General features: G+C 38.1%; 1 protein-coding gene across 6 annotated transcripts in view; it reads left to right on the forward strand.

The window, feature by feature from the left end:
- The window catches only part of KMT2C (lysine methyltransferase 2C), a 144,340-nt gene that overhangs the window by 42,760 nt on the left and 81,459 nt on the right, over positions 1-20,121 (forward strand). For all 6 annotated transcript variants that reach the window (XM_018089193.3, XM_018089194.3, XM_018089191.3 and 3 more), the window contains exons 6-10: positions 13,095-13,257; positions 13,926-14,097; positions 17,246-17,360; positions 18,189-18,361; positions 19,126-19,286. In XM_018089193.3, the coding sequence (XP_017944682.1) occupies positions 13,095-13,257; positions 13,926-14,097; positions 17,246-17,360; positions 18,189-18,361; positions 19,126-19,286 (784 nt within the window). The remainder of the gene's footprint in view (positions 1-13,094; positions 13,258-13,925; positions 14,098-17,245; positions 17,361-18,188; positions 18,362-19,125; positions 19,287-20,121) is intronic.

Here is a 20,121-nt window from a genome sequence, read left to right on the forward strand (position 1 = left end):
CTCATTAATATTTTTGGCAAATAAGAAGACTGGAGCTCTCTATATATTGAAAAAAGGCAGGAAACTATACCCATCTCTTTAACAAACACGTCAGCAGTAAGTCCATATAAAATTTACAGAAGCAAGTGTGGCAGTACCACCAATCTCCTCACCTTTGTAGGTATATGAATGCAACCCTCATTTTCCAGCCTTACTACCACCTCACTTGTGGCTACTTCTTATTTAAATATTTTATTTTCAGTCTTTTCCATAGATAATGTGGATCGATCTGTTGGGCTTTCTAATGTTGGTGCTCAAAGGTCTAATTTTACATTTGTGTGAAGGTTGTATTTATGAAAAAAAAAGGCTAATCAGTCTTTTGGAGTTAATATTGGTTAATTTTCATCAAGGACAGGTCCTCATTATCCTTTGAGCATTATAGAAATTAAAAGGCATTTTCAGCAGCTTGTTCCTTAATATATAGCACAGGAATAAAAGGAAAAAATACCTTCATGGGACTTGCTGTAGGTATATTTGCTCAGCTGTACCATTGTTTGGTTAATGTTGGACTCTACTCTTGGTTTCGTAGCAGTTTCCCTTTTAAAGTGTATTTTATTTAAGCATGTCTTTTAAATTTATCATGAATGTGAGTCACATGCTTTTTTTTGAATGAGAGCTTTAAAGTCCAGACTCTTTAATGAAATTAGAGTTACAAAGTGGTTTTGATTATTCCAGTCAAAAGAGTCTGAGTTTTTTTCCTGTTTAACACAAATTATATTATGGGTTTTCATTTGGAGTTTTCACCCATCCTTAAAAAAAAATCATGCAAACATATTTTAATTTAAAACTCAGGAGTACTCATATTACTCTGTTGGCATCAGTTTGCTTTTAAGCAGTAGCCTAAAAACTACTTCTGAGATTGGTGTACTCAGCAGCTTGCAAAATCAAACCATTAGCAAAAAATAGTTTTGAACTCCCTGAAGATTTTATTATTGACTTCCATTAGTGTAAGTCCTGTCCCAGAGTTGCAGATTGAGCATAAATATTGCAGGCATCAGTGTGAAGTAGTGCCATTAATGCAGGTGTCGTTGAGTGTTTTTTTAATAACATGGAACAAATCAGGCATGAGAGACACATCTTATGAATCTTCACAAATGTGGTCCAACTGCCCTTCATGTGCAAGTGCATCACGCTCAGTGATAAATACAGACATTACTTGCATTAAAGCCATTTTTTCCTAATGATCCAGGGAACTATTGGTACTCATTTCTTTATGTGAAAGAATTAATGTTGTTTATTTTCATTTATATAGTTGTCCTCTCCATTCTGCAGATCTGACCTGGGAATAAAAAGTAGGCAGACAATAGTAGGCCTGCTGCCAATAATGAACGTGTAGGTGTTCCATGAATCATAGTAATGATTAATACTAAGAATCCTATTGAGTAATATTATTTGAAGAACTAATGAAGTGGCATGTTTTCAAATCAGCACTTCCCATAAGCTTTTTTACCAGTGTGCTTTTTCTTTGGTGATATTAATGTTTTCTTTCAAAGATGTCATTTTCCTCTTCAGTACATCAGGGAGGGAAAGGAGCTGCTAGGAAATAAATAAATATTTGTTTCCTAAAGCATCTAACACTGGTAAAACAACTCGATACACTAAATTGCAGTGACATGATATCACTTCAGATACAATGAGAATACATGTATTCAGTCTGCAATCTAGACACATTTTTTATATAAAACTGCAGGTATTTCCATGTCAAACCTTTTCCCTTCCAATTTTTAATTTATAATGTAATATTTCCTTCTGCTCAGAAGGTTTTCCCCACTCTGCTTCAGTATAAAAGTGCCTTGCAAAGAACTGGGAAGAATGGCAGAATCTGCAGAATAAATAGAGAATGTGAATCTAAATAAATTTCTGTCAAATATCCAAGCAAATGTTGAGAGTTTTTTTCCTTTCAGCTACTGCAGGTTGTTACAGCAATATTAGGTGTTATTTGTGTGGTATTTCCAGGGAGATGTGTTGACAAATCATAAACCTTTGAAAGCAAATAGAGAACTTCTGGAGAAATAACACAAGACCGTTCAGTTGTTACTGTTATTCTTTGGGCTTTGTGAGGGAAATGCTCATTTTCCAAAATGTAAATGGATTTAATACATTCAATAAGTAAGAGTTTCAAATGTCATACCAGGCGAGTTTTTTTAATGCGAGTAACTTGAAATAGGTGGAGAATCGTTGTGGGGACTGTTCCCATTACACAGCCATCACATCAGAATGTGCCTTGGGCACCTGCACAATGTTTGCTTCCTGTCAGATATAAAATACTGTGATGGAGAAGTCCCCTGATAAAGGTTGGACCTGGCAGCAGTGCTCACTCCTCTGAGAAACTCAAAGGTCAGAATACTCAAGGTTCTGGTAGGACTAGAAGCTGAGCATCACAGTTATGCATTGTTGTGCTTTCTTAATTTTATGTGAGCTTGTTGTGTTTGGCGCTTCTGGAAGTTCATTTCTGTAGGTGAGTGCACTGTTACAGTCTTATGCACCGGTTCAGGGGGTTTTTCAGTCCTTGCTGAACTCCTTTAAGTGAAATAAATCAATTTTGTGGTAAACCATCTCTTGTGTTATGGATGTTTTAAGTAAAATATTCATCCTAGTACTGTGACAGCACTGTTATCGTAACACTATCACAGCATTAGGATGTCATCTGATGCTGAGATTTCTGTGCCATCAGATAAAATTGGTTTTAGAAAACAGTGCAATCATCTTGATTGTTTTACCCATCTGAACAGCTCTCTAATGCTACTGGACTGCTCACATGAATTAGCTGAGCAGCCTGTGTCTCTTGAGGAGTTTATTTGTAGATAATGATGATTATTAAGCCCAGGAACCACAGTGAAGTAGACTTTCCACTGTGTTAGCATGGGGACAGTCTGTGTTTAGGACTTGTAGCCTCACTGTGGACTCAGAGCCTGATCTGTGTGGAAAATGCACTGCCCAGAGCATAAGAAGGAATACACAATAGGACTCTCAGAACCTCAGGCTGGCTCCTGCTCTTTCTCCAGGCCCATGTCTTTTGTTGTTGCCCCAAATTGTTTCCCCTTCACTAGCTCTGATGTATTATTCATGTTATTTCAATGCGGTTTTACTTTTGATAAAGGAACGGGATTTCCCCATCCGACTGTAAACATGGTGAGAAAAAGCTTTTAGGACATTACTCTAGACCTAGTTTAGCTGTAACCAGCTGAAATATAAATATCAAAACCTCCTTGTCCTGTCATTAGAGATTAAGGAAAAGCATTATGAAGAAGAGGGACTTGGTTTTACTTTGTGCTACATATGAAACAGAAGCTTCATCTAATTGTTTGTGCCTCAGTCCTTCAGGAGTGTCAGAAGCCTGTTACACATAACAATGTTAAAAACCACATGGAATCTTGTAGGGGAGGAAAGGAATTTTAATGTAAAAGAGACCAAGTAGGAATTGGTGCTGAAACAGAAGTAAATATGTACATTTACTAAGGGAATCTGTGACATATAAAGCATAACACTAATCCCTGGCAGTTCTTTTCCATTCAATGGCACTAACATCTTTATAATTAAGAGCAATGGAATTATTTAGAGGAAAACTGTGTACTGTTATAAACCATTCTTTTTTTAATTGAACAGCTGTAATTTCTACCAATGGAGCAAACTATATTATAAGAAAATGATTATTAGTTTAAAATGCAAAGTTAAATGAATGCAAAATTAACAAACAGATGGTGAAGAATTATTGTGCTTTATTTTACTCCTGGGTAAAAGGGCTCATGCAGGATTGTAAAAATGTCATCACACTTCGTAAACCTGAAAGCAAACAGAATTTGCAGTTGTGCACATCTGTTTTGGGACACTGCTAAAGGGTTAGAAGAATCAATGTTGTTTTCAAATAAGGGTATTCATCAAAAGGATATCATTTACTTAGCAGTTATGGCTTCTGCTAAGCATCAGACTTAATGTTCTGTGGAATTCATTACAAAATTTGGCAGCTTTTTTCTTCACAAACTACCGAGGCAGCACGCTGCAAAACTGAACTGAACAGCCCCTTCTTATCCTCCCTCCCCTGAAGCCCAGAACAACAGTTGAATAACCTGCTTAAATGTTTGACCAGTAATTTCAGGATTTTAAATTCTAGATCAGGATGTTGCACTTCACGATGCTTGCCCAAGGAATATCAGTGATGGAAGAGGATGGAAAGTCAAGGGGCTTGTTTATTTCAGTGACTAGTGAGTTGAAAAAAGAATTATATAATGTTTTGGGAGGAAGAATGGGAGAAATATGTTTAAGTGACTAATTTGGTCAAATCGAAAAAAAACCCCAAACCTAAAAGCCCCAGCCAGATAAAACACATGAAGCTTTTATTAGAAAAGAAATTATATTAATGTTCAAGCTGGTAGTTTCAAAGTATGCCATCTAATTGCTTTGTTTGAGCTCAATTTACAGAAATTAGTGAACTGAAGATGTAGGATTTTGTTTACGATGACTCTGTGCCATTTGGAGAGTGCAATTTAGGAACAGCCAAGGAAATAGGAATTATGAACAATAAGGTACTGATTGCAGTCAGTGGGGAAGGAATACTAAGGAGGTGCTCACTAATGAGGGAGGTATTAAGGGCAGGAAATTCTTGTATTTTTTTATGTCTGTACATAATCCAGGGTTTCTTGTCACCCCATCCCTTCTATTACCTTGTAAATTAGGTATATCATTGACTATATATAGTGATTTGGTCTGATGTGAACTTTCTGTTAAATTAGGGTAATATATCTACAAAATCTTTGTTAAAAGAGCACATTATTAAGATGATAAAATTGAAACACAAAGTTGGGACATGTCAGAAGACAGGTTGTCTGCACATAATTAAGGTCCTTTGCATACAGTTATTGTCCTTTGCACGCAATTAGTGTCCTTTGTGCATATGCCTGATTATGCATCTTTAATTGTGTGGTCACATGCAGAACAGTTTGTGCCTGGTTCAGTCCATGGGATGGACATTGCTCTCTTAGTATAAACCTCTTCAATATTACATTTTTTTTTGCTGTTGTTCAATGTGTAGGTATGTAGACTACTTAAATACTGCTGAAAGGGAAGAATTACTCATTTCCGCATGATTTTTTTCTATGATGTTTTTATATAATAAACACATGAATAACTTGTCTATAAATTTTTCCAAATAGCATATTTATGTGGCCTTGTTATGCATCTTAGGCTACATTTTCCCTCAAGAGAAGTTGAATTTATTTATATCTGCTGACTTGGATGACAAATTGAAATAGTTTCAAAACTACTCAGACTTACTTAAAAAGTTGTGCCGATATTGTGGTTCTTCCTTCACTGTTGAAGCTGTGAGTGCACAATCTATGTAGAAATCGAGGCTGAATTTTTACAGGGGAAAGAAAACTCCAAGCTTTTAACAGTAAGGTTAAAGACTAAAATAAATTAGGAAAAATTTTACTTAGTGCCCTGTCCAGTATCATAAAGGAACTTCATGAAAGCAGGGAAACTAGAACTCTTTTGCCATAACTAAGTGCTTTTTTTTCTCCCATAAGGCATCCACAACCTGTGCTTTTTTTCCCCTCTACAAATTAAGCTCAGTCTTAGAAGTAACAGGTTTATTTAATGCAGAGACTTCTTTTAAGAGGTCTATTTTATGCATTAAATCCACGTGTGATCTGTAATCCCTCTTGTGTTTTAGTGTACGTACATAGTCGTGCGTGTGTCTTTGTCTGTGTCTCCGTGTCTCTGAGTTGCCTTTTATTTGTCTGACTGTATTATTTCCTTGTGTCAGGGAAAAAAAGGAAAAGACAGACCTCCCAAACTGCAGGTTTAAAACCTTTGTGGCCACATACAGAGCTCTGCTATTTGAGCTGACTGAGTGATAGTGATATAGCACTAGGAGTCAAAGGACAGCCTACTTTTCCTCCTTGTAATCTTCATCCAGTTTCAGCTGCCTCAGACTTCTGACTTTTTGTTCAAACTGATATTTTTAGCCACTTCCACTCTTCCTTGTTCTTCCTGCATCCTTTCTCCTTAACCTTTCTATTCCCTTTTCCCTAAGTTCCTTTTGAGATCTGTCCCTTCATCGTTTCCTGTGTCTTAGCTCTTCAGTTCCCTTAGCTCTTTATCCAATTTTAGTATCCAGGTTTGGTTAATTGGCTCTTGAAGTGTCATCCCTGCCCCTTCTCAGCTTCCATCTCTCTCCATGGTTTCTCCTCCCAGTCTCATCAGGCTCATTCACACAGTGAGTCCCTTTTGTCTCGTTGCTCCAGATTTGTCCCTCTACCTGAGAACTGGATACTCCTATTCCCCATGATTTAAAGATGATTTAAGTGACACTGGTATCAGGAGCCTTAAGGATGTCTGCTTTCCATTCCAGTGACTTTTTTTGCTTAGGCTTAGAGTATTTATTACAGACTTCCTCCCTCTAATCCTTGTCAGACTGAAGGAATCTTCCTAGAAGTTACATGACGTCTGATCAGTGCTAGAAACTGGAGAGGATCAGTCATGATCAATGAGAGTAGATTTTTCTGTGATTTTTCACTGACAAACTTTTGGAAGTGTTTTACTCTAAACAAAATAGTTTTCTCAAGTTTGGTCATGTCTGGATAGATCTGTAGGGAAAGGGCAAAAACTGCATCTCTCACACTAAAATTCCTGCCAAATTTGAAGTCCTGTGAATAAGGTTGTTTTTAAGATGGGCAAAATGTTTTTCTTAATGACTTTTCTGTTCTCAGAAATGGCTGAAAAGTTTTGTCTGTGTGTTCCAAAAGTATTTAGGAGAATTTAGACATGTTATGTGAAGCTTTAGCCCAACTTTTTATTGTTTGCAAGACTTGCATAAATAGAACAGAATTTATATGGAAGCCTTTTCAAACAGTCCCCATTCACATCCCTTCTTTGGTAGTACCACACTGACAAAAACTTTGGTGTGGATTTGGCTGTGGTACCAATAGAGAACTTGTGTCAACATATTTTAGGAAGGCTTCAGCTCAAGACTGTCATCTAAATTTTTACCTTCCTGTGGACGTGTCTACCTGTGAGTGTGTAAGTTCCAGCTGCAGGCAATGGAGATCTGGCCAGTGTTGTCAATGGAGCCTAAAAGTGGACACCCACTCTTTGGTCAACTGAATTGGCATGGAGTAAATTCCATAAAATTACTAAGTCTTTATTAATTGTAATGGGAGTTTAAGTAGTTGGCTCCTATATTGGCACAAAATACAGACCTTGAAGTTTAGGTGTTCACCTCAAGCCTTGTGTCAGGTGGAAGCACAATGTGCTGTTTGAGCAGTAAATTCTCCTTTTACTTTAAATGGCTTTGCAAATGTGCCTGTGCCAGCCTGGCTGTAGCTACAGAGAATCTGTAGCATAGACATAACCTACAGAATGCTTGAGCCACTTCAGAATCCTTATATATGATTTAGGAACATAGGAGCTGTGCTGGATTTGACAGCAAGTTGACTTCATCCCAATATCTTCCTCAGTGACCAGTAACAGATGCCTGAAGAAGATCATTAAACAACAAGCATGTAGCAATGTTTCCCTCAATAATTTTTTCTCAAGCCTCCAACCATTTGTGGCTCAGCCTGAGCTCTGCCAACACAAAGAAATGTCTACACATACTTCTCAAGACCTTCCGAGCATGAATCAAATGGAACTGGCACAATAGTCTGTTTTCTGAGCCTGCCAAAAAGCAGCCTCAAACCAAAGCTGATGATTTCTGTTCTTGCCTTGTTTGTCCTGGAGTTGCTGATGCTGAAGCTTAATAACCACAGTTTAAATTACATTAAACATTATTGACCTTCTTGTTGTTGACAGTCTAACTAAACAACAGGCTCGTGTGTGCGCTCTTCTGTCACGGTGGATATTAGATGAGAATGAAGGGAATAGCTGGTTGTTAGCTGTGGACAAACTTTGACTCACTCAAAACATTTACATTATCCTAGATCTTACAGAAGGCAAGGAGGGGAATAAAAAAACCCACAACTTTTTCCTCTTGAAAGTGTGAAAAAAGCATCAGAGTCTGTGAAGGAAATCATATGCATGCAGTTATTCCACTACCTTATGTAATGATGAGGAGAACACAGCTTCAAGGCACCCAAATCCTTCCTTGCAGCTTCTGAAAGTTCCCAAATGTTTGGGAACATTTCAGATTATATGAGGAAGAATTTTTATACTCTACAGTTTTGCATGTTTTCCTCTACCTATTTCAAGTTTCAAATAGAAAATAGTTACCTCCCTTAGCAAACTTGATTCTTATAAGTTATTAACCTATCACAACCATTACAAAAAACTCCCATGCAAAACATGAATGCTTTCTTCTCCCAATTCTTAAATGCCTTGATATCAACACCATTTATTTATTGTAATTTTTTTATAAAGGTGACAAAGAGAGGCAGCTGGTGAGAAGGAAGAACAAAGCAGTGACTTACAGAGAGCCTGAAATCTCCACATTTAAAGGAACTTTTGCTTTCTACCTTGATTATATGTGTTGAGTCACTGTGTAAAGGACTGAGGGAAAAAAATCCTGATCTCTGCTTGAATTACGTGTTATATATTGAAATAATTTCCAAATTTGTGACATGAATGATATAAAATTAAAAAGATGGAAGGTAATTTCCAGTACTCCTGGAAATGTGTGCTATTTAGTACCTTTTCTAATCAGTATTTCAGTGAAAAGCCAGTAATTGTTTTTATGTTGCCATCTTACTGGGTTGTGCTCTTTAATGCTTTATGGCACTTAAACCAGAGTATTTGACATGAGAGGTGCTAATGGTGATTAGTGTCTACAAGCAATATTATAAAGCTTTTTCTAGATGATGGAGTAATCAATGAAGATTATTAGAACTAGCAGAGACCATATTTCATTAATCACTGGTTATACAAAAATTTCTTCGCTGTCTTGTTAATGACAGGTTGTTGGTTCAGTTCTCCTCAGGTACAGGTTTGTCTGACAGCAATTTTCAGTAGCTAAACAGGCTGAAATTTGTTCTTCCAGGTAATACATTAAATTGTTTAACCAAGGACAAGTGGCTTGTATTTTTGGGTACACTATTATAAAATTAAAATTTCTTATTATTCTCGTAGGTTTTGTCAGCTGATCTTTTTAAAGGAAAAGTTGGTAATCAATGCAAACTTTTTGTCATTTTGCTTAGAAACATTGATTCCTAATGCTAATGTTTAGCTTTACAGCACTAGTCAGGTTGCAACAAAATATTTATTCAAAGTCCTTATTTTAGCCTTTCTTGAATGTCTGCCTTCTAAGGGTTGTTAGTTGTCCAGTTGCTGAGAACAGTAATACTATAAAATAATTCTGAGGGCAATAAAATAAAATTATTATTACTATCTAGATAAAATCTTACATTATCTTACAAACATCTTTTTCCCATTTGGACTTGCACAGAGTTTTGGAATACTCCGAAGTGTGGAGCAGCAGGAAGGTTGATTTAAAGCTGGAATATATATTTTCTCAATTATTTTTTCTAAAGATGTAGGAAGGTTAGGGATATGTAAACAATAAGCTATTGCTCTTGTCACAATTTTCCAGTTGGGCCATCTGTTTCCATTAAAACCAATAGCCAATTTGTGATGTTCAGCTGAGCTCCCAAGCCACGGGCAGAATTAACCTTTTTGTTCAGTTGGGTTTGGTGCAATTACAATTCTAGCAGGGAGGTGCAAGTTTTGCCTTGCCAGAAATTTTCTGTGTGGTTTCTGCCACTCTGTTTCACAGAGGCAGAAAACAGAGAAGGTGACTGACCAGGTTTTCTGATGTTTTTTGTTGGTTCACTTAGTTCTTCCTCTCACTGTATTTGTATAACAATGTCGTATTTGTTCCAATGGGGTTGGTGAACAAAGGGAATTTTAAAATTAAATTTGAAAGACTGCATAGCTATTTGCTTCTAAAAATTAGTTCCTATGTAAAAGAAAAAAATGAAAAGGGCCAAATAGGAAGAGGAGTGGACAGTTTTATAAGATGGAAATTACAATAATAAGAACTAACAGAAGTATGGATGGGTTCAGACCTTTCTTGCTATGGGTGAGCTTCCAGAAGGGAACAGTTGTAGGTAGCCAGTGAAGGACTTTTTGATTAGGAAAATAGTCTGCTGGCTCTGCTTTAGTGACAATTATTTCCTTGAATGTACTATGAATAAATAATGAACTATCTTTCTAGCTTTCTGACACCTTGTAAAGTATGTTTTTCCCTGTAGAACAGGACTGTAAAATTGTTTGATCCAGGAACAAAACAGTGTCTGTCTTGCTTTCACAACTTTCCCTTTTCCTATACCTGCCCACTGAATACTTGGATCCAGCTTCCACCCCCTCCACATAACACCTTATTTTGTGGTCATACTAATGAAACTGGAGACTCCAGACTGTCCCTAGCTCTGTTACTGTCCTCATACGGTGTGATAAGGACACTTGCATCTCATGGGCAAAAGGATTTACTCCTTCATTCCACCTCCTTCTGTCCTGGTGCCGTTTATTCGTTACTGAGTTTATTTAGCAGAGCTTTTAATTTTTTTTTAATTTAATATACTTTTACTGTTCTTTGGGGGCCATTGCATGGGGCCTGACTTCAGAAGAGTGTTGGTTTCTAGAACTGGAAAAGTCAGTCTTCTCATCAACATCTGTTGCCAAAAAAATCCCTTTGGGCATTAATTTCTTCAGACTGCTTTATCTCTCTTATAAATTCAGCAAATGTTGATATTCTTTGCTTTTTATTTGCTTCAGATGATATATACCACATTGTTTTCAAAGTGTGTTTTTTAGTTATCTGCCAAATGCTTTTCATTGCCAGTGCAGTTTAGCAGATGGGTTTGAAGGGTTCAATTACATATAATTCGGGCTTCCATTTTTCTTCCAGAGTCTTTATGTGGTTCCTTAAATCAACATCAACATTTTTCAAGGCTTTGCGGTAATCCTGTAGTTTACTCATTTCTAATAATTTCATCATTTAGTCATATAGCATTTGGGAAAAGGTATATATAATTCTGATTTTATATTTGCTACATACCGTGGTTGATTGGTGGTTTTGAAAAACAGATGTGATGTTTAAAAATGCCATTTATATTGCTATATAGACCATTATTCCCAGCTTTTAATAAATGTTGGATTCTTTGAGTGCTTGCAGTTCTTTCATAATTTTCTTTCCCGATTTGATAGTTATTAAGGGTTAGTAATGGGATCCAACAAAGTGTCATTGAATACTTTTTTTGAGGTACATATTTTGGATCTTAGCCCCTCACAAGTTCCCAATTTTTTTTTTTTTGTACTGAGTAAAATGTTTGAAAAAAGTGTGGCCTGTAGGAGTTGGGTCTCAGCTAGAACCTGGTCCATCTCCACAGGCTGTTGGAATGTTAACTGCAAAATAGGGCAGTGGGGTTTTTGCTGCTTCGTGTGTGGCTGTGACTCGTGAAGTTGGAGGCTTTGGGCTGTATTTTCATTATTTCACATCAAAGTTCAGGATTTACCTTTTACAGTGTTTACTGAAGGTACCATTTCCTAAAATGAGTTTCTTACAGGACTCTGGTTTTGTTGGCAGTCCTTAAATGTAATTACTGTTGCTGTTGCCTTCACCTGCCTCAGGAGCCCCATGTTATTACTTGGTTATCTTGTCCCCCCTCCTCTCCTCTGCATTTCAGCCAGTAAAGTAACAGAATACACCTTTTCCATGTGGTTAGTAGGTGTTAGACACATGGGTAGAGGTGAGATATCTTGCAGATCAGAAGACCAGATTAAGCATCATAGCACAGAAGTGTGGCAGTAGCTGTCCTTGGTGACCCGCTTTAATTTCTGTGCCAGAGCATTTTATCTTTTTACACTGCAGTTGTGTTTAGCATACACTAATATTTTTTCTGTCTCTTGTCCATGAGTTGTGATGCAGGCAGATATTTTGCTGAAGATGTTCATTTCATCTGGTTTTAAGAATATCAGTGGAGCTGTTGACACAGGCAGCTTTGTGATTTGTATTTTCATATGGGCTGATTTTGATGTCTGTGGACTTGTTAGTAGCACTATTTCATGCCTAATTTCATGCCAGGCTTTGAAACAGAGAAGAATTATGGTAATAAATATTGTCTGTATTCTAAGAAGCAAGCATATGCAGTACATAACTTTTCTTTGATTTTGTTTATGTTCATATTTGGATGCTACTTGACACTTGAGCTAGTAATCAAACATACCAGTGATAGTATTATATTTTTATTATGAAAAACTAGAGTCCCTGAGATCAGTTGTTGAAGTTTATTATGTATGCCTTCCTGTGAGCCACTGACCTGTTCTTTTTAATTTACTCAAAATCTTACGGTGCTGTGCCTTAAAAAGTGTTGTTGCCTTGGTGAAAAAGTGCAAAAGCATGTTAGAGTGCTTCAGGGACTGCAATGAATCTGAGAAAGAAACAAGACTGATTAACTGAATCAGAAAGGTGTGGGTAATATTTTACAAGCAGACTGATAGATTGTGTTCCCTCTTGACTAGAGAACTGGAGGATTTTTACATTGTTCTTTCTGAGAAATTATTTCTCTGGTCTCTAATAATAATCATGCTTATTTATGACTTCTCAAAGTTTGTTGGTGATATTTGTGTAACCTTGAAAGGTAAGATCAGAAGAAATTGTGAGGTTATGTAAAGCATTATCATCCTAGAGAGAATAGTATAATGTCAGTAAGATTTTGGGGGGAACATCATACTTCATTTCCATTTGCATTTCTGGTTACTGTGTCTATGGTTTTACATTACAGCTTACAGAGCTGTGTGATTTTTAGTCATAACCTATTGACAGCATGGTGTCATCTGCCTTTGTTCTCAGAATAAGTCTCCAACCCTCATTACTGGTTAGATAACATAGGACAAAATTTTTTCTGTGACAAGAAGAATCACGGTCATCAGAGTGCGTTTAGGGTGGGTTTCATTTAAGTTGGAAAGATCTAGGAGTGCCACTTGGAAGACACCCTTCATTAGTTTCCCTCTCCTCAGAATTCCCTGCCTCCTTTAGGTGTTTGTTAAAAGATGCAGGGGAACAGATGTGGCTGAAAAAAAGGCAAGAAAAAGTAGTTTTTGATCGACTTGTCCTGTTTGTGTTTCAGCGATGTGCATTTTGTAAGCACCTTGGAGCCACTATCAAATGCTGTGAAGAGAAATGTACCCAGATGTACCATTACCCCTGTGCTGCTGGAGCAGGCACATTTCAGGATTTCAGTAATTTGTCCCTCCTTTGTCCAGACCACATTGATCAGGCTCCTGAAAGATGTAAGTACCCACTGTTCAAATGACACAGTTAGTGCTGGGTTTTGTGAAACCTGCTCTGTGGTAGGATCAGCTTTAGGCCACATTTTTTTAGACCCGTTTTCACAGTTCGTGTACCCAAGAATTCATGTGTGTTCAGGTATGAGAAAGATGTAAGTTCATCCTCCTCTGTTTTTAAAGACCAGCAGTGCTGCACAGCAAAATACTGTTCTTTTACTGACAGAACATGGGAAGGGTTTACTGGTAAATCTTGTCTTCTGTCAGGTTTTAGTTGCAATTGGTAGCCTTGCTCACTTGTCCTAATTCAAGTTAGAGCAACCTTCTTCCAAACACTTTGGCTAAATAATAGATTTAGGTATGTTAGGAGCTTTATTTCGCAGATGTTCCAAAGAGGAACTGGTCCTAAAGCTCTCAGTTTTATCTGAAGGAGAATAAAACTGTTCCTTTTTGTCAAACTTCATTAAGGTTTAAAAAGAACGTGCTTTTGTTATGAGAAGATTAGTTGAGAAAACTGAATTAAAGTAGTAGCTATTAAAAATATTAATTAAATTTGCATTTCCTAAGAACGATCAAGTTTTGTATGCATAAGAACTACTGAAGAATTTCTTGGGTTCATTGAATTGTTCATAATTTTGAAAGAAATAATAATTGAAAAAATAATTTCTTTGTAGCAAAAGAAGACGCAAATTGTGCAGTGTGTGACAGCCCTGGAGACCTCTTAGATCAACTTTTTTGTACTACCTGTGGCCAGCACTACCATGGGATGTGCCTGGACATACAAGTTACACCTTTAAAAAGAGCAGGTTGGCAGTGTCCTGATTGCAAAGTGTGCCAGAACTGCAAGTAAGTGAGACTTAAAGGATGTGGAGGAGGACGGTGTGAGATTTATGTGCTTTATTTTATTTTATTTCATTTTAAAATATCCATTTTATTCAGTGTTTAGTTTGGTTTTTTTTCAAAATCTGTGGATCATTTGCCCAACTCTGTCCGTTATATTATATTAAGTAGCTGAACAAACCCCTGCATTGGAAACTGTCTTCTAAAAGCTGAGCTTAAAATCCTATACATTATACTCCCAAAGTTACCATTATCTTGGCAGGCTCTGGACAGCAGCAAAACCTTCTGACTTTTTCCTCCTTTTATACAGGAGGATTTTTCTCAAGTTTACCAAATAAACAAATTATTTTAATGTAGTGCCTTTACAATCTGGGAGCCTGTGCTCTTACTCAGCCCTGCATGTACCTACAGACTGGGTAGGTCTCCTGCATTAGGCCCTCTCCTATTTCATAATGTCTTTCAGAGGCAGATAATGAGTCATTATGGAAACAAAACCATGGCTTAGTTGAGCAAAGAAAAAAACTGACACAAGTGACTGTGATTGAGTATTTGTACCAGACAAATACTGAGACAATGAAACTCAATTGCTGAGGGTTCACTTAGAAAATTCTGACCACTTTACCTTTGTTCTCTTATAACTTAATCTGATGGACACTGCAGGGTTCTTCTGCTTGCTTAGTTTTGGTTTTTTGGTTTTTTTTTTTTTTGAAGGACTTACTGAAAAAGAAATAGGAGTTTTGTTCAGCTTTAGTCAGATCAGCTGGGACAGTATGAGGGGAAAAAAAACCCACTTTACTACTGCCTCCTGTTCCTGATCAGTCAGTGATTTGCTGTTTTCCAAGCAGAACACTTGGTATTTGCTGTCATTTGCTGAACCCAATTCAAAAAAGATTGTTCCCTGGTCACAGACAGTGGGTAGCAAATGCCAGCAATGAAGTTAAAATAAAGAAACATGTTCTAAAAGGTATCCCTAAAAGTGTTGTACAGGAGAATTACAGCAGCTGCTAGCACACCTTCTCTCTAGTGGAAAAGTTGAAGAAAATTTGATGTTTTCAAACCCAGTCCATGGGATCTGATGAGATATATCCGTGGGTCCTGAGGTATCCATTGTATTTGAGAAGTCATGCTGGTCTAGTGAAGTTCCCACTGGCTGGAAAAAGGAAAATGTAGCCCCCACTTTTACAAAGTGAAATAAGGAAGACCCAGGGAACTACAGGCCAGTCAGTCTCAACTCTGTGCACATCAAGGTCATGGGCCAGATCCTCCTGGAAACTGTGCTAAGGCACATGGAAAATAAGTAAGTGGCTGGTGAAAGACAATATGGCTTCACCAAGGGCAAATCATGCCTTACAAATTGGATGCCTTCTGCAATGGGGTTACAGCACTGGTGGATGAGGGAAGAGCAACTGATGTCACCTGTCTGGATTTGTGGAAAACACTTGACACAACATCCTTGTCTCTAAACTGGACAGACGTGGATTTGACATATGGACCACTCAGTGGATAAGGATTTGGCTCAATGGTCCCACTCAAAGGGATACCATCCAGAGGGACATGGACAGGCTGGAGAGGGGGGGGCCTGTGTGAACCTCATGAAGTTCAATGAGGCCAAGTGCAAGGTCCTGCACTGTGGTTCGGGCAATTCCAAACACAAGTACAGGCTGGGCAGGGAATGGTTTGAGAGCTGCCCTGAGGAGAAGGACTTGGGGGATTCGGCAGTGGGCACTTGCAGTCCAGAATGCCGTGTCTTGGGCTGCATCAAAAGCAGTGTGGCCAGCAGGTCGAGGGAGGAGATTCTCCCCCCCTCCTCTGCTCTCATGAGACCCCATCTGCAGTGCTACCTCCAACTCTGGAGTCCCCAGCACGGCGGGGGGTCCCCATCAAGAAGGACTTGGACCTGTTGGAGCGAGTCCAGAGGAGGCCATGAAGATGATCAGAGTGCTGGAGAACCTCTGCTATGGAGACAGACTTGAGAGAGTTGGGATTTTTCAGCCTGGAGAGAGAAGACTCCGCGGAGATTTTAGAGCACCTTTCAGTGCCTAAAGGGACAACAAGAGAGCTGGAGAGGGACTTCTTACAAGGGCATGAACTGATGGGACAAGGGGAATGGCTCTAAATTGAACAAGGGTAGATTTGGGTTAGATATTAAGAAGAAATTTTTTACTGTGAGGGTGGTGAGACACTGGCACAAGTTACCCAAAGAAGTTGTGGCTGTTCCATCCCTGGAAGTGCCGAAGGCCAGGTTGGATGGTACTCCGAGCAACCTGGTCTAGGGGAAGGTGTCCCTGCCCATGGCACAGGAATCTTTAGGGGGATCTAGGGGATCTTTAAGGTCCCTTCTGACCCAAACCATCCTATGATTCTATGATTAATTAATGCAGTATGGCAATTTTTTACCACTGTTGAAGAAAAGCATTTTAAGCATACCTCCATGCAAAAAGAGTGTTTTTTAAATTATCAGGTCTCCCAGGTAATGAGGTAGTATCTAGTATGTGTAATACCATGTACTGTGAAGCTTTGTCGAGGCAAATCTTGTTTCATACTTACTTATTGAATTAATTTATTTAAACTGAGGCAGAACACATATTAGATATTTAGATATTACCAAACTATTTGTCGTATTCTCTACAAATTTATTTTATCACTGGGATTTGTGGTGGAGCTCTGTAACACACGACTGTAGAAAAATTGAAATCTCTTCCTTTAATGTTTGTTTTGCTCTTGCAGTCATATTGGTTGACACTGTAGAAGCTCTGGTAGTCAGAGGTGATGGCTTCTTTTTTTCTTTGGAAAAATTACAGTCAGAATGTAGAAAAAAGTAAAATTGGATGCTCTCTTCAGAAAGAAATAAAACGCATATTGCAGATTCTGAGCTGATTTCAGTACAGAAAGGCCATTAAATCTGCCTACACATGTGTAAATGAGAATGGGCCAATACCTAGAAGAGTGATTGCACTGGCTCAGCACTTAATAAATGAATAGTGGTCTGCACTCATATTTAAAAATTAATTTGAAGGCATTGTCTCTATTTGTAAGTACTATTTGTTTATTTTCATGTGTTCAGCTGGGTACCTTCCTGTTAAGGCTTTTCATTAAGCAGATATTTTGTTATGGCTCGCTCGAATAATTTTTAACCCCTTGCTACCTTCCTTAGACATTCTGGGGAAGACAACAAGATGCTGGTGTGTGACACATGTGACAAAGGCTACCACACTTTCTGTCTACAGCCGGTTATGGACGCCGTTCCAACAAACGGCTGGAAATGTAAAGTAAGTGGAAAGCTTTCAGAACACTCCTTGTCTTTGCAGGGGCCCAAGCTTTGTTACCCACATTACACTGTTCCAGGTGTATTGTGGGCTGCTGTTGCTGTGCAACATGACTTGTGATTTCTGAAGGAGTCCCACTTGTTGGTAAATCCTGTGGCCCTGCAGCTGCTCCGTGACGGGAGCTGTCAGTGCAGTGGCTGAAGCAGCCTTTGTAGGACAGTAAATCAACCTCCACAGGGGAAAGAGAAGTGTAGAATCCAGGTGGAATGGATAACCTTCACTTGATAACAGCTACTCTCATGATCTGTTGTAAACTAAAATGTAAACTCAAGCCTGTAAAATTGTGTATGTGATCTGTACTTGAAGGCTCTTTATATTCAACTGCTTGCTTACTAGAGCAGCAGTTCTGTAGCTCACGAGTTCCTTTGCATTTGAGGAGGGCAGGATGAATTTGTTGGCTTTTTTCAGTAACTTCTTGAGTAACTGTAAGTAATAATAAAAATATGATTTCAGCATAACAAGGGAAATCCCTGTGTATGAGATGTATGTAATTTTGTATCAGTTTGTGACAGTCACATAGAATGACTGAGATTAGCAATAACAATTTTGGTCTCATAAGAAATACTGCTTTCAAGTCAGAGAGTAGTGCAAGGAAACTTCTTGCTGTTGTGCAGGTTCTTCATGGGCTGTTATCAGATCCTGGATAATTTGTTTGTGTTACCAAGGACAAAAACTATTACATTTAGCTCAAAACAGGAAAATGTCAGTTAATGGCAGTTCTATCACATTGCAAAATATCATAATTAACAACTAAATTCTTGTGATCTCTAGAACTGTAGAGTATGTGCTGAGTGTGGCACACGAACAAGTTGTCAGTGGCACCATAATTGTTTGGTATGTGACAGTTGTTACCAACAGCAAGACAACTTATCTTGTCCTTTCTGTGAAAAACTGTGCCTCCAAGACTTCCAGAAAGATATGTTGCATTGTCACATGTGCAAAAGGTAAGAATCCAAATTTTTGTTAAATTGTACTAAAATGCATAGAACTTATGATGAGCTGTGTGACATGGACGTGTTTCTGGGAAGGGTGTGTGCTGAGTTTGATGTACAGTGCTGCAGCATCTTGTGCAGCTTCTTGATCCTTCATCCCTAAATACAATGAACAATAGTGGGTGGCTTTATTTTAATATCAGCAAATAAGTATTAATTGGCAGTTACCTGAGGGTACCTGGCAGTCACCTGCTGCAGCTGCTTCTTAAATTGCACCTATTTTGTGAGGAAGCAGACTGGAAAAGGCATTATCTTAACATTTAAAAGGCTGTTGTTTGCAATGATCTGTTTTGTTTTTTTTTTAATTTTCAAGTATGCATTTTCTGTTTTTGTTTATATGTTTTCAAGTATGTGTTTTGCTATTCCAGTAACAAAAAATAAATTAAAAAATAGCACTATTTACATTTTAAGAATTTAAACTATGTTTCATTTTCAATGCTATTGTATCTTGCTGTGCAATATGATGATGTTAACTATACATGTTGTAGAGTCCAGTTGGTTTTAGGGACAGTTTAGGTCTTCATGTTAAATTTGTTCACTGCTTGACATGCTGATGTATCATGTTTATTTTTTTTAAATTCTCCATAATAAAGCATTGGTTGAAAATCTTTATTTCCCCATTGTATTGGGAAACAGTGCTATTTTTAATTGGTTTTTACTATGATGCTTTATATTTTTGTTGTTAAGTCATGGTCACAATAAATTAATCTCCCCAGGTGGATTCACATAGAATGTGACAGATCTCCAGGTAGTGAATTGGAGTCTCAGTTGAAAGACTACATCTGCACTCTTTGTAGACAAGGAGAAGGGGATCACACTCAGTCATGTGATGTAATGAACACTTCTGAACTCATTCCTGAACCTGACAGCATAACAGGTAATCAAATGTAAACTTCACAGTTCCAAAGTGCTGATATCAAATATAGCATCTGTAGCTGTCTCAACAAGTCTTTTGTGAACCAGCCACTCATATTCTGCTCTGTGGAGTTCATCCATTCCTTTATTTAACAGCAGCTGCTCAAGCAATCCATGGGTGAGCTGTCTTCTCCATATGGCTTCAGGATCCTGTATACAAACGTGGGCTAGTAAGCACCTTAATTGTGGTTCTCAGCCTTCCAGCTTCCCAGACTGTAGCTGTAAACTTCTCTAATATTTTTTTAAAATATGGTACAGTTCATAAATGTATTTATTTAACAGCCTGTTTTATTCATTTGTGTTTACCTCCCAGACAAAATCAGCTTCTGGTAGTTGTTCCTGGAGACATCCAGTTCTCCCATTTCTCCCTTGCTACTTAACAGTCTCATAGTGCCCCTGCCCCTCACTATGTCCAGGAAGGACACAGCAGTAGGAACTGGACTGTGTTCAAGGGAGAGGTGTATATTTAACTAAACAACTTTTAATTGGGTGTCCTTTTTCAAAGCAATATATGATTAGTCACCTTATTTCTGAAAGATTCTTGTCTAAGTGGCCAAATCAAGCAGAAAAGGTGGAAAGGAAAGTTGTGGAACAGTGTCAAGTATTTCATAAAAAATTACTCAGTAGCAGTAAGGAGGCACAGAGGGAACTTGGATCTGTTGATCTGAGTCTGGTGGGTCATCCTCAAGAGCTGTGCAATGAACTCTTAACTAAATGCCATTGTGCATTTCACACCATGAGCTCTGTCGGGCAGCACCTGTGCTCGTGCTGCCTGAATTTCCCTGGGGAAGTACAGT

Source organism: Manacus vitellinus, unplaced genomic scaffold, assembly GCF_001715985.3.
Source record: "Manacus vitellinus isolate BGI_N305 unplaced genomic scaffold, ASM171598v3 scaffold_12_pilon, whole genome shotgun sequence".
NCBI classification, from domain to species: Eukaryota; Metazoa; Chordata; class Aves; order Passeriformes; family Pipridae; genus Manacus; species Manacus vitellinus.